Source organism: Aythya marila, assembly GCF_965140915.1.
Source record: "Aythya marila genome assembly, chromosome: 2".
Classification (NCBI taxonomy): Eukaryota; Metazoa; Chordata; class Aves; order Anseriformes; family Anatidae; genus Aythya; species Aythya marila.
The window spans coordinates 21,000,072-21,020,954 of NC_139043.1; the positions used below are offsets into that span (position 1 = coordinate 21,000,072).

Here is a 20,883-nt window from a genome sequence, read left to right on the forward strand (position 1 = left end):
TTGTGTTTTTCTGCCCTGATCCAATCCGCTGGGGGCAGATTCTGCTCAGCATCATCGCTGGACCTTGTCCAGCAGGAGCCAAGTCTTTAAGTAATCCAGATACAAAGCTTGGCATGCATTAACTGAGGCTTCTACTAATGCTTATAGGAACTTGGTCATGGTTTCTCATTATTTTAATAAAAATACCCAGGAGCACATAACTGGAATACATTTCAGCTCACAAATTTCAAAACCTTGCTAGATTATTAAGTGTATGGGAGTATTGGAGCTTCTGAAATAAAAGGTTTTGAGATTTTTTTAACACAGGTAAAATTAATTTTTGTCCTACTGTGTTAAAAGTGACCTGGTTGATCTAGTATTTCCCAAGATAATTTAAAACAATTTTATAAATCAGTTAAATTTTAGAACAGTTATAAGCAACTGAAAAACAGATCTATAGCAGGAAATATTGGCTAATAATAACAGGCATCAGTTCAACAAATAGACAGACATACCTGCCTATAAACATTTATACATAATCAGCCATGTTTTGGATGTTTCCAACTGAGATTCTGTCAACACTTCCATCTTAAATAACTCTAAGATGTTGATAGACTTAAGGTATGGTTTTGCATGAGATAAAGGTGAACAGTGATACCTATTTTCTATTTTACATGTATGAAAATATTTTAGCATGGGGAGTAGATGATATTCTTTTTATTACTGCATATATTGTACAGCAGTGTAACCTCATGCTTTGATGTTCAGTCTGGGAAATTAATTCCCATGCTTTCTGCTCATGTTTCATGACTAGGTGACCTCCATCTTTATTACTAATTTTCAATTCTATTAATAAAAAACAGCAGCACTTCATCTTTTTACTACACTGTTTAACAGGCTTTGGACACAAAATTGAAATTCACACTAAAGAATATTCTTGCATATAAAGATATTCATTATATTGTTACATTACAGTACGTTTTATATTTGAAAACACTCAAATTAAGACAAACATGGAAGCCATCAGATTATTTCTAAGTGAAGATTCACATAGCTGAAAACAAGGGTTTTCTGAAATATGCCTTCAGGAAAGGGAAGTCAAACTTTATAAGGCAGAAAAGTACTCTACAAAAGACAGTTATTTTATGCAAATGTGAAATAGTCAATGCTCAGATGTGCTCAGAAATTCTGTTATAAGATATGATAAGGAACACATTCAGAAGGCTGAATGATACTGTTTCCGGTTCCACAAAATTATAAGATTTCAAAACATGATGCGGTGTCCAGGAGAAATTAATTTCTCTCAAAAACTTCTAAGAGAAATACAGTCTTGTAAAGAAAGCCCTATCTTTGTCTCTTAAAAAGAAATCATAAAATGTGTACTTCAACACTTTTTTTCAGGTCTAAGATATCAGTAGACATCACTACTTGGAACCTCACCAAAGATAATGCATAAAATCAATAACATCTATATAGTTTGAGACATTCTGATACTGTCACTTCTATACAACCAGAAGAACATCTGCTTAGATTTTATTTAGCTTATGGACAGTTACTTCTTCCCACCAAGGCAAAGAACAAACATGAAAAGTGAACATAAGCAGGATAAATCAAAATCAGCACTACATGAAGTTTATCTGGTAATGATTTAAAAATGACTTCCAGAGCCAGGATTTCTGAAATACAAGAATCATGATTGTTTCACAGCAGAGAGAAGGCTATTTTTAGCTTACACGTATGAATTGAGAGTAGTGCACTATACAGCCATTTGTTAGATAGCATCATTTACTTACCTAAGCTTGATCTCGTGTTAGATCGCTCTATTATCGCATGCTTACTGGGGTTATTTAATACTGAGCGTTTGGCAAGCGAGATGTCTGCTGTGACTCGTGTAATTGATATACTGAAGAAACAAAACAAAATAGAACAACGTTATTTATCTTGTGGGGAGAAAAGAGATTTGTCTAATATTAGAAGATGTCTAAGACTAAAGGAAAACAAGTTCTCATTGCTACAGTATGCTTTGAACAAAGAAAACAAAAAAGAAGATATTTTAAACTACTATTGTTACAAGAACTATTGTAAAGACACCTTCCCTTCTGCATAGCACCAAAATGCTACTGCATTTTGACCATGGACTGCAAAGCTACATAGATCTGCAAGAGTGGAGGCATGGGCAGGGCAGAGACATACTGCAGAAGACGCACTTGTCCTCCCTGGGGACTCCAGGCTTGCTGTGGTGAGACCTTGCACCCAGTGTGCCCAGCATCAACTCTACAGAGTTTCAGGGCTCTAAAACTCCCCATTCACTGAAAGGAGATGTAATTTGTCTCCGACTAAATAGTCTGCTTTCTTGTTTCCCTCATTTTGATTAAATCTTTTCAAAGATTTACAACCTGGCTTACCTCAACCATATGTAGAAGAAATGTAGGGATATGCAGAGTTAATAGGTGAAGGTAAAGCTCCACAGACAAACTAATACAGCCATGCAACTCTGATCTTTATTGTTCAGTTTACTAGCATGTATTTTGATTTTTAAACTGAGTGCAAGAGCTACCTATTTTTCCAGAAAGATCAAGAAATATGCTGGCCTCCTATAAATGGAGACTGCAACACAGAGAAGCAAACCACAGTAGTGAGGAAGCAAACGAAAACTCTGGGCTAAGTATCTCTAGTAAGCTCAGTTTTGTGTTTAGGAGAAAACATAAGCCAAGAAAAAAGTGGTTACTTCCAGCTGTTTGTGCAGACCTGGTACATAACCTTCTGGATATTCTTCTTCCTAGGAAAACGATTAACCCAGTTTGTTTTGCTTTCCAGGGTCAAAATACACCCTTTGTCTAAATTCCCCTTTAAACTCTGGTCGAATGAGATTTAGAGGTCACGTTTTTCCAGTGCTGAGGGTTAAATCAGACTGATGGTATTCCCTTGTTCTTCCTTGTATGATTTTATTTGCAATTTAAAAGGAGGAAGTGGATTTGCTAAGAACAGGGAGAGCTCCTCTCTAGAAAGCACACTCAAATGCTATTCAGCTGAAATGTAACCAAAGAAGTCATTTCCCAATGAGTTCAACATGTGTATATTTTTTGTAAAGCCCTATAAAACGTAACAGACCCAGATGTTAATACAGAAAAGCAGAATTATTTTCAAAATACTGATCAGCAATATTATTTTGAAAATTTAGGCATGATTTAACTTAAGCTAAAAACATAATCAAGTGCTATTTCTGGCACAGCTCCTCACAGATAATCCCATTAGCCTTAAAATGAAATCCAGCATGTTGTCTGTGCTACTGGTTAGTTATCTTTATTTGCTAATTGATGAACAGTACCAAATTTTCCTTTTTTTTCCTTCCTACCTGCTACAGGGAAAAAAATCCCCTTTTTCAAACTCAATTATGCAGTATTAAAGAAAGAGTTATCAGTAAAAATGACTTTTTTTTTTTTTTTTTTTTTTTCATTTTAAGATCTGTTAACAACTTTTTAAGGTCATTTTAATATCTTTTGAGATATATCATAGAATCACCTGATAGGTGATTGAATATAGAATAGAACATCCTGAGTTGGAAGGGAACCACAAGGATCCTTTAGTCCAACTTCTGGCTCCACACAGGACCACCCAAAAACAAGACCACGTGTCTGAGAGCATTGTTCAAATGCTTCTTGAACTCTGGCAGGCTCAGTGCCGTGACCACATCCCTGGGGAGCCTGTCCCAGTGCCCGACCACCCTCTGGGTGCAGAACCTTTCCCTAACCCCAGCCTGACCCTCCCCTGTCCCAGCTCCATGCCGTTCCCTCAGGTCCTGTCACCGTCCCCAGAGAGCAGAGCTCAGTGCCTGCCGCTCCACTCCCCTCGTGAGGGAGCTGCAGGCCGCCATGAAGCCTCCCCTCAGCCTGCTCTGCTCTGGGCTGAACAAACCCAGGGCCCTCAGCTGCTCCTCATAAATCTTCCCCTCTAGACCCTTTACCATCTTTGTAGCCCTCCTTTGGACACTCTCTAATAGTTTTATGTTCTCATATTGTGGTGCTAAAAACTGCATGCAGTACTTGAGGTGAGCCAGCACCAGCGCAGAGTAGCATGGGACAATTCCTTCCCTTGACTGATAAAACAACAACAAAAAATAGCCCACTCTCCAAACAAAGGGTACATACGCCATTATTTCTTAAAAACTAATTAGTGCCTAAGTAGAACCTGAACTCCAGTAAATTTGCAATGCAAAGTACTTACCGCCCTTCGAATCTATGTTTTAAAAAATCAAATAATGCTTTCTGCATCATATCTGTTACCTAAAAGCAAACAAACAGCAATTTAATATTCTCATATGAAACTGATAATACTTGATGTTATTAATTTGGAAAAACCTGTAATTAAAGTTGACAGCAAATCTTGTATCTGAACAACATGATAGGAATATAAGTAATTAATTATTTATTTGAAATTGGATATGAAATAAAATACATGTGACCAGGTATCTAGTAAAAGTGTAAGCTGTATATATTTATCTATGAAAAAAAAATATGTGATTCAGTTTAATTAATTTTGAACATTTAAATTCACGTAAAGCAAAATATTTTTGGCAAAATAGAACTATTCCCAACAATCACTTACCTCATATCCCTTCAAAGAAGGCCCCACTAAAACTACTGGTCGCATAGAAGGCACTACATCATAGGGAGGGATGTGCTCTGTCTGTAAAACAGAAAAAGCTCTCAGCATTGCAGCACCTAGGTAGAATGCTCATTACTTTCAATATTAGGAACTCTGAATTTCCAGTGATGTCACCAACTGAGGAACTGTGAATTCATTAACTTTTCGTGAAAACTGGTACAAGTTCACAGGTTCAGGGATTTCTTTTGAAGAAGCTTTTAACTGACTTTCAGTTTTCTTACTATTTTCATGTTTGCTCTGGGTAGCTCGAAAACTGTTATTCTGGAGATGTGTGGATGTGCCACCCCATAATTCCTGACTGGTTAATTGAAAATGTTATTTCCAATAGTTAATGACTTGATACGATTGACTCTAGAGAGGTGACATCTGTTTTCCCAACAAATTTTATTAGGCAAATTACAGAAGAGAAAAATAAAACAAGAAGGGAGGAGAGAAGTCTAACATATCCTTTGCGCTCCAATCTGCGTACCGCTTTGCAAAACATCATGACACCACTGCAAATTCTAATGGAAGCACTCATAATCTGACTTCAACATTTGCATCCACAATTCACTTCCAAAAGAAAACAAAATAATGACCGATCAAGTTAGTATTTACAGAAAACTTTCATAAACAGAACTTGGGATAGCAATACTTCCACTTTAGGAAGTTTCCATAACCACCCAAGAGTGGATTATGTTAGTACAATATCCACCAAACTACTTACTGATGTATCATGCATGATTTACAAAAAAACATTTTGAATTAGAAATGTAAAAAAGATTGCCTGTTTCCAAAGACTGCCAACATTTTTATATTGTTATTGAAACAAAATATAAGCAGATTAAAATTTTATTTTCTTTAATAAATGGCTATCCAATATATATATATCCAAGAATGACTAATGTTGTCTTATCAGAAATGGCTTTTTGTTTTTCAGAAAGCGTTTGGTTTATCTTTGTCTAGGGGAAAAATGTTTCAAATCCAAACCCAGGAGCCTGTGGGTGATGCAGAAAGATGGTATACCAGATCCATTTTTCAGATGCTTACATAGTACAAATACATCAGTCAAGACTGTAGAAGACAGTCATTGTTCATTGTTTCAGTACTCAACATATCCCAAGATGTTTCACAATAACATTAAAGTATATACATTCCAAACACAAAAACACAGACAGACATTAATACAATGACAGCACAAAATGCTACACAAGCAGCAGTCTAAAGCAGTCTAAAACATGGAAAACATTTTTGCGAATGTTTTTAAATATAGTTTATCTTCTTTTTTGTTACCTGTAGCTTTACCAGATAATTAGTAACATAAGAATGAATACCGGTGCCCAAGGCATCATAAGCATGTCAAATGAACTTATCTTAAACAGGGCAGAATCTAACTCAACACATTTCAAAGCAAAACCCTGCAATTACACCATTCCAGTATTAAAATGCAGCCCTCCAACGTTCTTGCTGATATTACTAATAATCTGATAAATGTATTAGTCAGCTCCTAAGAGAAAACAGTTACAGATGTGACAGTGCTTATAGTATGAGTGTCCTGATGCAACAGATCTTTATTTTAATGCAGCAAACTCAACTGAAGATATTCATGCTAGTACTTAACCAGCTTTTTGAAAATTAGGAAAAGTACAGAAGCTATCTTATTTGATGGAATATGGGTTATATTTAAGATCTGTTCTGCTGAAACAGGCTTTATTAATATTATTTTTAATTTTTGCAGCTTGAAGTAACAAAGATATCAGCAGAAAATTGACTAAGCAATCTAATGGAAGCGCCTAAGTAATTCAGTACTAGTGAATTTAATATTCTAAGGGCCTGGCACTAAGCTATACAGTTTTCACTTGCAGAGTCAAGTTCAAACACGAACCTGGAATAAAAACTAATGTAGTTCAGATTATATACCTTAGTGGTTTGACCATGAATGACTAGTTTGGGATGCCCATTCAGTTTTTACTGTAAATGGCAGCATTAGAAAAGCAACTATAACCAGTAAAGACTGTGATATGGAAGAAAAGAGGCCCCACACAGTTAAGAGAGATAGAATTTGTCACTATCCAGCAACATGCTTTTTTGTCCACAAAACACATCTTCTAAAGATGCATTATGCAGATTAGCATCTAATATACATCAACATGCTTCCTTAGCATTTATACTTGGTTAGAAATACGATTAATGAATAAATTATTCAGAAGCAAGAAACTGCTGTTAAGTTCCACAGTGGGCTGTGAATGACATGGTACTTAACACACCCTACTGAAGAAAATACTAGTGACTGAAGATGAGAAGGATATAGTATTTAAAGGAGCTCATGAGAGAATAAAATGCTTTATTCAGCTAAACAGGAGAGCATCCAATAGCACTGGCACCAGTGTCACTTGGTACTGTTTCTAAGCACCATATATAGTCTGTTGTTACTTTAGATGTGAGTGGTTAAAACAAATGAAGAAGAGCTATGAAGAATTAGAAGATTTAAAACAAAAGTAGAAATGTAATATCCAGTTTCATAGTTTGGCTGCTAGCTAGTGTCTTGATAACATATTCCAGCAAAGATCCTAGAAGCATATGGCACAGTTTGCTGTAACAGGTTGCCAATGGCCTAATTCTGCAGTGCTTTGGGCTGTATATGGGGAGACATTGTCTCTCCTGTGAGCCATCAGTACCATTTCCAATAGCTGAGATACTAAAAAAATCTGACCGATGGAAAGCAAGAACGTTTGTCTAGTAATTTATACATGACAATAGGATAAACTCACAGTAAGCTGCCGAAACAAGTCTGCAGTTTTCCACTGGTCTTGTTCATCTGCAGATTTTGCACCAAGTAAATTAGAAGCTGAAATACTAAGTAAAAAATTCAAGGATTCTGACTATTTGTTGTGTAAATCCAATCTGAGTATCTGATTAGATTCCAAGAATTATTTCAATAGACTGAGTTCTAATGAAAAAAAATACTCTGAAAAAGAGATAGAAAGAACAAGCATGCACTAGAGGGGTGTATTATATATATTTATAAGAAATAAATTCCTCAGAGATTTAGAAGGCCTTCAAAGTGTGTCTATTCATTCCATCAAAAAGGATAAGTACTGTAGCAGGGTTTCATGGATGCTCACTGAACTTAGGACTTTATCTTTTAGTGTACTGAATCCTCTAATAGCTTGATTAATCTCTTCTTTCAGTTTAGGATAGCTGCATTGTTAAACTGGGGTAATAATGCTAATGATGCCAGTGGCAGGATAAACATAGGTAATGCTGATATAAACTTACCGATTTCTGCTTCTGCTTAGCTACAGCAGCATGGAAAAGAAACAAAGAACAACAAAGCATGCATGTTATTGGCTTGTCAAAGGACGCAGACAATTAACAGGACTAGAAATGTGACGCAGTGCAGGTGAGCAGGTGGACAAATGGGAGCTTGGAAGTTGGTGTTACCTTCTTAAAGAAGGGCATTCTTTTCTCTTTGGAGTGGGGTGATGTTACACTGTTTGCACTGGGTTTGGGGGAGCGATGGTTTGCTGGAATATCATTTTCTTCTGCATCTAAGCCAGTGGCATCTATGTCTATAGCTATATACAGACAAACAATTCAGAATTATCAGATGACAGGGAAAGTAAAAAAAAAGGTTAAAAAGGAAATAAAAAAAAAATAAAGAAAAATCCTGTCCAGAGTAAAATAAAAATTTAAAAAAACAACCATGAATACAAAACACAATAAAACAATGGGAAAAAATTTAAGGTGCAGTACATTAGGATTAGAAAACACGAGGCAGTCTGTAACAGCTACTGTAACGTTTTCCTCTGATCCCTTATTACAGAATTAAATCAGACATACACATAATTACTCTTAGAAAACAGAGGAGTGGCCAAGTTTTTTTGTTATACCAGTGTAAATCCAAACTAATTCACTGGAATAAACGAGACTTGCACAAAAGTAAAAAACAGAATTTGACCAACAACATTTGGCCAACAATATTTGCATTGTTTTATAGTGATAAACACTAAATAAAAAATGTGCATCATCAATTTAAATTTAAAATGTTACCGGTGTGTACTTGGAAATCAAAATAATAATAATAATAATAATTTTTGGAGCCAAAAAAATAAAAATCAGCCTAATAGTGGTACAGTAATACAAACATTTATCTTAGGGCATACTACAGTTGGTATTTTTAAGTCACCTTAACTGAATATGCACAGTAGGCATAAGATACATTTATTAAAAATAACATAAACAGACCTACTGATAATGAAAACTAAAAAAAAAAGAGGTATCAGAAGAGAGAAAATAGATCCAAGTTATCTCAGAGACCTGGATCCTGTATGAAGAGTGAGGATATAGGCAGAGCAAAATGGAGCTGAATACAACAAACCTCTTTCAACCTTTCCCAAGGGAATAAACAGCACTCAAAGCCTGTACCATAAATATAAAATAGCTACCCTCTTTAGCAAGTAACTAGCTTGCAAAGTATCATCAGAGACTCAGAAATAAACACATCTTCAAAATGCAAGGCCATCCTGAAGGCAAAGCCCAATGAATACCTGACAACCAAAAAATCAGACAGTTTATACGCCTTCTTGTTTACAGCACCCAATCCTGATCTTAGGTACTGTATTACCATTGTTTTCATAAAGCAAGTACATACACAAAAGTGATCTACAAACATGCTGTACAACATCACCCTTGCGTGAAAAGATCTTACCCATCTCTTGACACCCGCTGGTAACAGGCCCATCATCTCCTGCCATTATCATGCATTGAATGTAACCCTAAATAATCTGTAAGCAGTATCGTTTGCATAGACTTTATCCAAAACTATAATTAATCAGTGTAAACTATTATGAAACCACCTTAGTGACCTGCTTTCAGATGTTTGATGAGTGGGACATCAATTAATACAGCAGCTTGTGCCAATAAATTATGCAACACACAAATATTTCTGTCAAGGCTATGTGCAACTGCTGATTTAAGGGACACTTGGGACAGTGATCTCCTCCGTTTGAGAGGAGTATATTTTCCCATTTGAATTGTCTACACATCTAATGCCACAATCCCTGACGTGCCTTGAGTTTATACCTCTCCCTTTGAGGCTGACCTTGCCAGGAAAGCCCATGAGCAGATCTGCAGCCTGTTTCTATACTTCTGCTCCTAAAAACAGCCACAGAAATCACGTAACATTTTCTTCTAGCAAAGCTGTTCCTTCATCCTCTTCATAATTATAAAAAGAACATATTATCTTTTCTTGAATACAAGCCAGCACAGCCGCTATATAAACCCCTCATAATAAGACATATTAGAACACCTCCACTAAAATCATCTGTAAAGAAAATTGGGATTGTTAAGTTTTTCCTGTAAAAGAGAAATGCAGCATTTGATCAGCTATCAATATCTTCATTTTTCATTCTCAGTTTTCCCATTACATAACATCTGTGACAGGTGTGTTGTTTTTTTTTTAACTGTCAATTATTTTTAGTTAGCTGATTTTTTGTGTCTTTTTTTTTCTTTTTTTTTCCCAAACTCATTTTCCCAATTATCCACATCCTGCTTGGTAGTCAGTGAGGACTGTATGGGTTGATTTATTTACTTGTTTTCAGTCTTTCTTCACTGTGTTCCATGCTTTTGTGGCACTAGTTTATATTGGGGAAAAAAACAAACCCTAACTCAAAGTCAAAACATGAAGTTACCTTATTTTTGTTATCTTTTCTTCAAATTATTAAATAATTGATGTGTTTGCCATTTACTACACTTTCGCAAAGAGGAGGCCTGGGAATAGCAGAAATGGACCAGGTCAGAATCGAACTGCACTTCAAAGTCAAGTGAGTTCTTGACTTTTGAGTTCGTTAGTTACAAATTATGCTTCTTTCACCCTTGGTATGTTTTAAGATAAGCAACAAAATACTGCAGATCCCAAATATAAAGATCATAGTATAAGCAAACACAATCTACTCATAAATACTCTCCAAATTTGCGATGTAACTGAAACAACTTAAATAGATTTTCTTCTTTCTCCAGAAAACTATGTTTCTGAAAACTACTGTCTGAAGAAATGACTCAATGCAATGAAAATTACAGCATCACTAGCAATCAGTGAGTGGGCAACCTAATTATGCTATCTGTTCCCTTACCTTTAAATTCTGTGCAACATTCTGAAAATTTCATATGCACTGCTATCTAAGTGGGTTTAGTATATAAAAATATTATAACATTTCAGATGCTCTAATTAGAAAATTACAATATAGGTCTATGGACACTTTCTACTGCAAAAACGCAGTCATTGAAAAAGGGGCCTTAGCAGTAAATAGGACAGTTAAAGGCCTTTGTAAAGCCACAAAAGATTAAAGTGTGTTCTACCAACTTGTGACAGACACATATTAGTAAACTACGTATTTTCTTACAAAAATGGCAGATAGGGAACATAAGTGGAATTTTGATAAACAAACCACAACTGTAATAAAGTTGGTCATTACAAACAAATTTATGATTTCACAAGGACAGATACATTTTTCAATTAATTTAACCACATGAAGCTACTATCATAACTTGACTGAACTCCTGTCTCTCTCTTAATGTCCATGTAAATGCTTTAAAATCTTCAGGACCATTTTAAGATGCCTGCTCTGTATGCCAGCTCCATATAAACTAACGTGACATGAAAACACTCATCTTTGTCTCTGTAGGCAAGGTGCTAGCAATATTCACTATTTTTTTGTGATTTCAAGTATTCCAACTGTCCTTTTTTTCTCTGAGGAGAAAATAAAGATTACACGCCAGTGTCCTACATGAACTCATGAAGAATTTGCTTCATACTTCTTAAATCTAACATAACCAAAGTTAAGTCTGTTGATGCTCTAAATTCAAAACAATACTCATGAAAAAAGTCTTCTGTCAGAAAAGAAAAAAAAGATAACCAGTATGCTATAGTTATGTGAAGCAGATTTTCATTATCAGAACTGTGAAACTGAAAACTCCTGTTAAAAAAAAAAAAAAAGTCGTTGTTGATGCTATGGCAGAGACTTCATGAGCATTTTTATTCTTATTGCTGTTTTTCCTCCTCTACCAGAATATATTTCTTGTTCAGCAGGATTCCCCAGACCAAGTCTTTAACTATCTCATCGCAAGACTATATCACCACTTGACTATTCCTCTGCTATAAAAACTTGCAGGAGAAGCAAAGAAGGAACTCTGTGGATTGCTAAGAGCCTATCATTGCCTACCCTTGCAGACATTAACTCTACTACTTCAAATGAACCCAAATCAGACCAAGAGGGCAACAAAAACACACTGGAAATAAGAAAAACAGAACTAAAAGTAATATAAATTTTAGCAGATGAAATGCCTGATTCTGTAATCTGGAGGGTTCATGACCTACTCACCAGATGATGGAGGCGTCGATTTTCTGGAACTAGGAACTATATCACCCAGACTGGATGAAGAGTTTCCTCCTGATTTACTGGAGTAAAGCAACAAATTAGTTTGAAGTTTTATAGCTTTATCAGTATTTATTCTAGCCTATTTATTACTTGTTTTATAAATGAGCTGTTAGACCAGAAGCAAACAGTATTTCTGACAGTGGTATAAAATATACATCTTACACTAAACGCATGTACATTTTTAAGACTGAGGAAGTGCAAACACCAATCACGCTCCTTGCTCTGTGCAACTTCATTCTGCTACATATGCTCTTACTGTGATCTTAATGTGATCTGATCATTACTGACAATTAATATTATTACTATACATAATTTTTAAACCAATAAGAATATCTGTTTAACAGAATAATTATTAAGAGCACCCTAATGAAACTGACAGTGTGTTTGTCTAGCGTCTTTTCAATTTAATTAAGCTACAAATTTGTTTGCTGTCTTGGTACAAGGTAGCACTTCGGTAAAAGAAGCCCGTCCAATGAAGACAAAACAGCCTAAGATTTTGTCAGGCTTTGTGAAAGCCTACCCAAGTGTTGCAAATGGAAAAATATTTTTAGCAACATTTTTGTTACTGTAACTAGAAAAGCACTGAAATGAAGGTAAGAATGTATATTTCTCTCTTCAAACAATTAATGCGGCAGTACTAGTTGATACTTTCTCTATCTAAAAATATTTATAATCACTAAGTAAATTCATTTGTAGTGTAGGACAGTGTTATCTCCAGCGAGAAGTTCTGGTGAACAGAAGGTTTTACAATTTGGGAAGTGACCAAATCATTGGGTCAGATGTGGCTGCATCAGAAAGGCCAGGAGACAAGTAAGGAACCAGATTCCTCCTGCTGAGGATGGGACACTCAGGGAAAGCATTTCCCAGCCAGTAAAGACAGCTGACGCTGCAGCATCCTGGTCTCCTCCTCATGTTGACTTGCTCTTCAGACACTGCTGCCCTTCCCATTGGAGCAGAAAAGCCTTTCTTACTTCCCAAATGTTTCCCAGATGTTTTCTCAGCTCCAGCTCCATCCCACTCAAACATAATAGAAATATTTCTGTATCCTATATAATCAAGGAGAAGCAAATGGCATTTGTTTCTATGTGTTACCTTTTGATGGAAAACTACTGTATTAAGAATTCCATAGAAAGATCACGGTATTAGATCTTACATTATTGTACAATACTGTTAGATACTGAATCTGTATTTTTATGTCATTATGGCTGCAGTCAGACACAACAAATGAGACAGATCAAAACATTTTTCTCTGACAGCTAGATAACAGCCACGGGCTTCGCTTTATGAAAAAAAAAAATCATATTAGCATCCTCTGAAATTTCTGAAATCATCTTTAAAATAGTTTAGTATAGTACATATAGTATTGTGAAAAAAAAAAAATGTTATAGAACTTAGGGGGATTGATTTTTAGCTCAAAAATTGTGCTTGCACATAACGAATGTACTAACTGCAATGTGTATCTACAAATACTGTATGAAACTAAACCAGAATCAAAATCACAGGCCATCACAGGCCACCAACCTAAGCACTCACTTGCACTCTGCAATGGCAATGACATTATTAATCGTATACATAAATACTACTTTTTTCATTGACTTATAATTTTTGAAACCATCAATTTTAACAATTAAAAAGATCTACAGCATACACAGCATTGATTTCCAAAATAACTGCTACAAGGAGTGCTACTACTTCTAATGTTTTGTTGTTGTTACCTGGAGTAGAATTTCCCTTGCTTTGCCTTTTGTTCATGCTGCAGCCTCATGTTTTCTAGTTTGACTGGGCTTGGTATGAATCCTATTTCACAGCCTTCTTTTACCAACCGTCCTATCCACCAGTCATTATTAAATTTCTACAAAAAAAAAAAAAAAAAAAAAAAAAAAGGAAAGAAAAAGTCATGTACTATGAAATTACTGTATTTGTGATCATTTTGTTATTATTTTTAACTTGCAGCTAAGTCATTTTATGTAATTCTTCCCTGCAGTTAATCATTGTACTATGTTATTATGGCAATGAAGAATAGTGGTAATGTTCAGAAATACATTAAAATAATTATACCTTCCAAATTATTAAAATGCTACAGTACTTAAGCAGAAACTTTCTCTCACAAAACATCATGATTCTCCCTGGCTGTTAATTCCACCCATTTCACCATCTTTATTTCTTCCTGCTTCACAGTCTTTTCTCTTCATACATTAGAGTTTCTTTTGTTCTCCCTTGATCTTTCTCCTCAGTGGACACCTGAGATTTCTTCTGATCTGCTCTTATCGAACAATTTTTACAATCTGTTTTTTTCTTACTGTATTAAAATCAGTTCTATACTTTAAATAAAATACCACTTCTTAAACTCTACTGCTTCTCTGAACTCACTACTACCTTCTGAAATATGAAAACATTCCACTTCCTATATATCTTCTACTACCTACCTAAATACCGCTCATGTGATCTGTATGTTAAGCAGACAGTGACAGATCCACAAGGAATGGATATCTTTGGACAACTAAAAAAAATTACAGTTATACATATGCACATATTTCAATTAACTGAATTTCAGCCATTTAAGTATGAGATAATGAGTGCTCCAATTTAATAATATTTATTCATACATTGTATTGGGCTTATGTGGCAATGGTTTGGTAGCAGAAGGCTGCAGGCATAGTCTCTGTGAGCAGAGCCCAGCAGCTGCCCCATGTCAGAGAAGAGCCACCTCCAGCTGGCTCCAGAAGGGACCTACCGCTGGTCAGAGCTGAGCCAGGGTGCAACACCGGGTGGGCCTCTGGGAAAGCAGATTTAAGGAATGGGGGGAAAAAATACAAACTGCTGTGCAACAGCAGCTTGGAGAGAGGGGTGAGAGCCAACACTGTTGACTCCAGGGTCAGCGTAGCAGGAAGGCAGGAGGTGCTCCAGGCATGCAGCAGCAGTTCCCCTGCAGCCTGTGGAAAGGCCCCTGGTGGAGCAGGCTGTCCCCCTGCAGCCCATGGGTCCCACATGGAGCAGATCTCCATGCTGCAGCCCGTGGAGGAGCCCTCTGTGGAGCAGGTGGATGTGGCCTGGAGGAGGCTGTGGCCTATGCAGAGGCCCCTTAGGAGCAGACTTTTCTGAAAGCTGTGTTAGTTCAAACATCTTATTAAAATTATAACTTTTTGCTACAACATGCTAATTAAAGACATGCATGTGTATTTCAAATACTCTGTAAGACAATATAGGTGGAGGAAGACTATAGTAATTGAGTCAACAGAGGTTGCCATTATATGGATCTGGCCTACGTTATACACAAAATCTGCAGAAGTAGTATTGCTTAGCTTGGTAAAAGGAAGAGACAGATAATCAAAAAACGAAACAAAACAAAAAAAAAACCAACACCATTATATTAAAATCTGAACAGTCAGTACTTATTAAAACTTTCCTATCAAACAACAGACAAAACTAGTCTTAATTTGTGATTCTGCGATTCTGAATTTAATAGAAGTACTAAATCTATAGGAATTTTTCTTCTTACAAAAATAAAAGCAGTCATACTTGCAAAGTCTCAATGCTAACTGCTGTTGTCAGTATATGAAAAGGAGGATAAGGTCCTCTTTAATATCTTCATCGATGATCGGTCCTCTTTAATATCTTCATCGATGATCTGGACGAGGGCATCGAGTGCACCCTCAGTAAGTTCGCAGATGACACCAAGTTAGGTGCGTGTGTCGATCTGCTTGAGGGTAGGAAAGCTCTGCAGGAGGATCTGGATAGGCTGCACCGATGGGCTGAGGTCAACTGCATGAAGTTTAACAAGGCCAAGTGCCGGGTCCTGCACCTGGGGCGCAATAACCCTAAGCAGAGCTACAGACTGGGAGAGGAATGGTTGGAAAGCTGCCAGGCAGAGAAGGACCTGGGAGTGATGGTTGACAGTCGGCTGAATATGAGCCAGCAGTGTGCTCAGGTGGCCAAGAAGGCCAACGGCATCCTGGCTTGTATTAGGAACAGCGTGACCAGCAGGGCTAGGGAGGTGATCGTCCCCCTGTACTCAGCTCTGGTGAGGCCGCACCTCGAGTACTGTGTTCAGTTTTGGGCCCCTCGCTACAAGAAGGACATCGAGGTGCTTGAGCGGGTGCAGAGAAGGGCGACGAAGCTGGTGAGGTGCCTGGAGAACAAGTCCTACGAGGAGCGGCTGAGGGAGCTGGGCTTGTTCAGCCTGGAGAAAAGGAGGCTCAGGGGTGACCTTATCGCTCTTTTTAGGTACCTCAAGGGAGGCTGTAGCGAGGTGGGGGTTGGCCTGTTCTCCCACGTGCCTGGTGACAGGACGAGGGGGAATGGGTTTAAGTTGAGCCAGGGGAGTTTTAGGTTAGATGTTAGGAAGAACTTCTTCACTGAAAGGGTTGTGAGGCACTGGAACAGGCTGCCCAGGGAAGTGGTGGAGTCACCATCCCTGGAAGTCTTCAAAAGACGTTTAGATGTAGAGCTTAGGGATATGGTTTAGTGGAGGGCTGTTAGCGTTAGGTTGGAGGTTGGACTCGATGACCTTGAGGTCTCTTCCAACCTAGGAAATTCTGTGATTCTGTGATTCTGTGATAAGGTAGTTTTATGAGAAAGTAATACCACAAATAACACTTCCTAATATTACAAAGCAATAGCGGGAATTTTGGTAGTGATGTGACCAGCTCTCAGGGTGCTGGGTGGGATCAGTGATTCTCTTTAAGACTTGGAGAGCTTGGAGAGCCAAGTGAAATACAAAGAGGAATTAAATGCAAAGTAGAATTATGGCCATGCATTTAAGCCCTGAAAAATTCAGTATTGACTGTGACGCAGGACGCAATCTGTCATCTTTATATATACTGAGCTTTAATGACTCTAACTTAATAATAAAAACAAATTTCCCTCATATTTAATCAGTGCAGCCCTCAAGAAAAAAATGAGGTTTTCCTTGCTTGAGCCCTCTTAGCAGCATAAATTGGAGAAAACTCCTCACAGATAAGAACAGGATAACATCAATCCTATATGGTATTGCTGTGCAGTCAAACATCACAAGAGATTGTCGTACTGCTGTTTGTTGTTGTTGTTGCTGTTTTTCTTAAATATTTGTGATGTGAAAATCAACGCTACATTTTATAGCAGTGTATATAATATGATATTTTTTACTTTCATCTGCAGAAATAATTAAATTTTAGAGATTTCAGTTCTCCCTACATTAACTCTAGAGAGCACCAAAATGAATGAAGGAGAGATGTCTGGTTGGTTACAGAGCCTTGGAGAGCAAGTACGCGAGGGCCACCACAGGGGAATGCGTAGGCTGAGGAAGGGGTGCTGCTTGAGCACCCTCCAGAAGAGGTCGGAGCCCCCCAGAAGCAGCAGCCACTGCCCAATGAGTCTGATTCCTTGGGCTCCCAGCCTGGCAGTGAGCCTGACCTGGGGCGCAGGGTCCCAGCCACATCCCTGCTCTGGCCTAACATCACTAGACAGCCAAATTCCCTGAACTGCTCAGAGGGGAAAAAAGGTTTTTGATTTTTAAAGACAATTAGTGCAGAGTGCTTGTTGTATTACACCTGAAGCTGCATAAAGAACTGCAGTCTCATCTTGTTTTTCATTCCACAGCGCTACATGCACCCACCCACAGACAATATAACACCTCAGCTGAGTTAAGCTTCCTTTCAAGGTATTTCTGAAGATTAGGAAAAGTTCGGGAAACTCTGTCTTCCTCATTATCTTCCATGTATTTTTACACCAAAGACTAAGTTCAGCTATGAGGAAAAAAATATATATTCTAACAGAAATATGCTGACAGCCTGTTTCTGGTTCACATGGAAACAGGGGAAAGGCTTGATGTGAAGTCAGCGACTACCAGCTCATTTGACATATAGATGGAATAGATAATCATACAAAATCATTGAATCTAACCAAACTACACCAGATTAATCAGAAAATGCTGATGGTTTTCTTTTGCCAAGACTGTGCCTGCTCATCCCTACTTCTGTCATAAGAAGTAAAGCAATTCTTTTTTGCATTATCATCAGACTTCAAACATTGTCTTTGCTATATACACTTGCTTGGAATCCAAATCATCCTTTTTTTCTATGTGTTTCATATATATGGAAAATGCTGATCACTAATCATCAGGGTACTAAAAGTCCGCTTCTCGTGTTTCCTTTGTATTTGTCCACCTGCATTTCTTTCTGTGTATTAGGGAAAGCTTCTTGCTTCTACAAAGTACCTGTCCTAGCAGAAATTGCTATGCATCATGAATTGTAGTGACTGAGGGATTTTTTCAGCATTAAAAAACTGGATAATCTAAAATGGGTTTAACATATAATTTCAAGTGTATGACTACGCTGTTCTCCTCAAGCAAATTTTCCAGTTCTTCTGCTACAAATCTCTGTTGTCGGATGGACCACTTTGTGGCAAAATACAATGGAATATGACCAGAACCTGGGAGATCTGGTAAAATGAAATCATTCAAAATAGAGCAGTAGGGTGCTTAGGAAGGTTTGTAAAGGAAAGTTACCAAGTTTTAATTATCTTGCAAGGAGGAGAGAAAGAACAAGAGTTTAAGTGTTTGAAAGTCCACAAAACCTGAAAATTTTCAAAGAAAAACTACAGAAAAAGAAAAGCAATGCAGCAAACTCAAAGTACGTTTTTTGACAATTGATATGTATATCTTGAAATTTATGACTTCAATTCTTCAGTATGTAGCTCTTAACAATAAAATATTTTCTGTGTCAGGGAAATAACTTTCATGAAAAACAGGACCTGAAGATTTGGGAGGTTAATCTAACCATTAAGAAATGGTAGCACTGTTACTCAAACAGATCTTTAAAGAGATTCACTTACTCCTTAAGTTTTACTTACTTCTTTAACGTGAAGAAAATCTTTAGCCTCAAATGAGATGGCCATGCCTGGGACTGGAACATCGTCATCATGAGCTGCACTGTAACCAACATTTGTCCGAACTGCAAACGCAACAGGTTTTGTCTGCAAAGTAAAGAAAAAAACCATAAGGATTTCCCTCACAAATGTGCATATATACAATTGTACGCACAGAAGATGATTTCTGTAAGTTGTCTTTTTAAAATAATAAAAATGACAAGGAACTTTCAAAGCATATGCTGTTCTTCTCAAAATATTTGCTGATCATATGACAGTCAATTTATGTGAGGCAAATGGCTGACACTTTGTTCCAAAGCAACTGAATCATCAGGAATGCTTGCGTTAGGCTCATCCAGAAGGTCAAAGTCTTCAAAAGTTACTAGCAACTGAGAACACAGAAAGACTGAAGCACCTAAAATCTCTAGTTGCCATGGAAAACTCAGAGCGAAAGTCCATATTAAATGTACGCTGGATCAACATGTTGTGAAAAATCAACATTCTACAAATCACACTAGGAACTAAAGGACAGCATAATTTTTTTCCTGTTGTTAAACAGAGAAGCTCAAAATGCTTTATGCTATAAACTATCCATTTAAAACATTATGAAGGGTCATGTTTACTTACCTTTGTTATTTAATATCAACACATTTTATGGATTGCAAGATTTTTTTTTCTAGCTACTAGCACTCTGAACTCATTTGGGTTAAACCAAATCAGGAATTAGAATCATAAAACAGTTGGCAAGCCATATACTATGCTCAGTTATGATGGAATTGCACAATAGATCTTCATTTGGCTGAGATTTATTGGAGATTTCTAACCATAGTTCTGTACTGAGGTGGTCATGCATCTCACTTGCATTGCAGTATATTTAAGAGGTGTGCTTGCACTTGCATGCAACATTTATTCTGCTTTCAAAGCAATTACAAGGCCCCTATTGACTTCAGAAGGGAATTAGAACAAGGGAGTCAGACTTCAGGTTTGCCTAGTACTTGGTTCTTGAAGTTTAAATTGCAATGGTTTACTATGTTTTGCTAATATACATAGAAATACAATTAAAATGTATATAATAATGAGAATTTAGATATACACAATATAAGTCATGAAATTCAAACATGGTTATGGCTAAACCTATTGTAATTTGGCTCCACTGCCTACACACTGTAATCCCACTCACATCAGCAATGGAAGGAAGAATAAGAAGTATGAGGCACATTTACATTTATTTTTAAGGAAGCCAAATGGAGTCCTGAGATTTCATCAGCAGCACTAATCTGTTACCTATCCCCAGCACTAAAACAGAAGTTGAGCACTTCCTCCTCAGCTGAGATGAAAGTCTGCTTGCAGTTCTGTTGCCATGCTTGCCTACAGCTACCTTGCACTATGAAGAGTCCCATGTCAGCCCCAACACAGCCTTCAGGAAACTCCACAATGAGGAGGATCCAGCACCCATCAGGGACCCTGAGCAAGGTGCCTCGCTGCAGAGGCATTCTGAGAGTGTGGGTTATGTCAGGCCATCACCAAATACTGGCCACAGAGAGACTGGTTGATTCCCGTAACTCATACCTATACCGGTAGTCAGTATCGGTAGGTTACAGGATTTTTTCAAGTTTTATTTTCAACAAGCAGTTGCAGGAACAGCCAGTGGGTCCTGTGGGCCCACACTGAGGCTGAAAGCCTTTCTGCACAGGAAGGGTTAAGCAGGTAGCAAGAACTGCTATCCAGCTCAGTGCAGCCTATACAAGCCTATATAGAGGGCTTCCTCCTCTTGGAGCTGCAACCAGAACACAGGAGAAAAACCTCCACTGTGGTTTATTCTCCCCCCAAAAATGCCTTGAGCTTGCTCTCCTGGCAGAGGATACGAAGCACAGCATTCCTAGGACCCACCGTTGTCCCACCCCAAATCCTCCACACTGCTTGCCAGGTCTGGTCTAAAGGCTCCACACATTATGGCTGGTATATCTTTGTGAACTGA

General features: G+C 37.5%; 1 protein-coding gene across 7 annotated transcripts in view; it reads right to left on the reverse strand.

Annotated features, from left to right (window-relative positions):
• Positions 1-20,883, reverse strand: part of CACNB2 (calcium voltage-gated channel auxiliary subunit beta 2) — a 246,102-nt gene that overhangs the window by 24,038 nt on the left and 201,181 nt on the right. For 5 of the 7 annotated variants that reach the window (XM_082753053.1, XM_082753052.1, XM_082753058.1 and 2 more), the window contains 7 exons: positions 18,891-19,013; positions 13,778-13,914; positions 12,006-12,082; positions 8,068-8,201; positions 4,585-4,665; positions 4,204-4,262; positions 1,773-1,882 (listed from right to left, as the gene is read on the reverse strand). In XM_082753053.1, coding sequence (XP_082609179.1) covers positions 1,773-1,882; positions 4,204-4,262; positions 4,585-4,665; positions 8,068-8,201; positions 12,006-12,082; positions 13,778-13,914; positions 18,891-19,013 — 721 coding nt within the window. Of the gene's footprint in view, positions 1-1,772; positions 1,883-4,203; positions 4,263-4,584; positions 4,666-7,902; positions 7,923-8,067; positions 8,202-12,005; positions 12,083-13,777; positions 13,915-18,890; positions 19,014-20,883 lie in introns of all 7 variants that reach the window. The other 2 variants (XM_082753056.1, XM_082753055.1) reach the window with 1 other exon arrangement.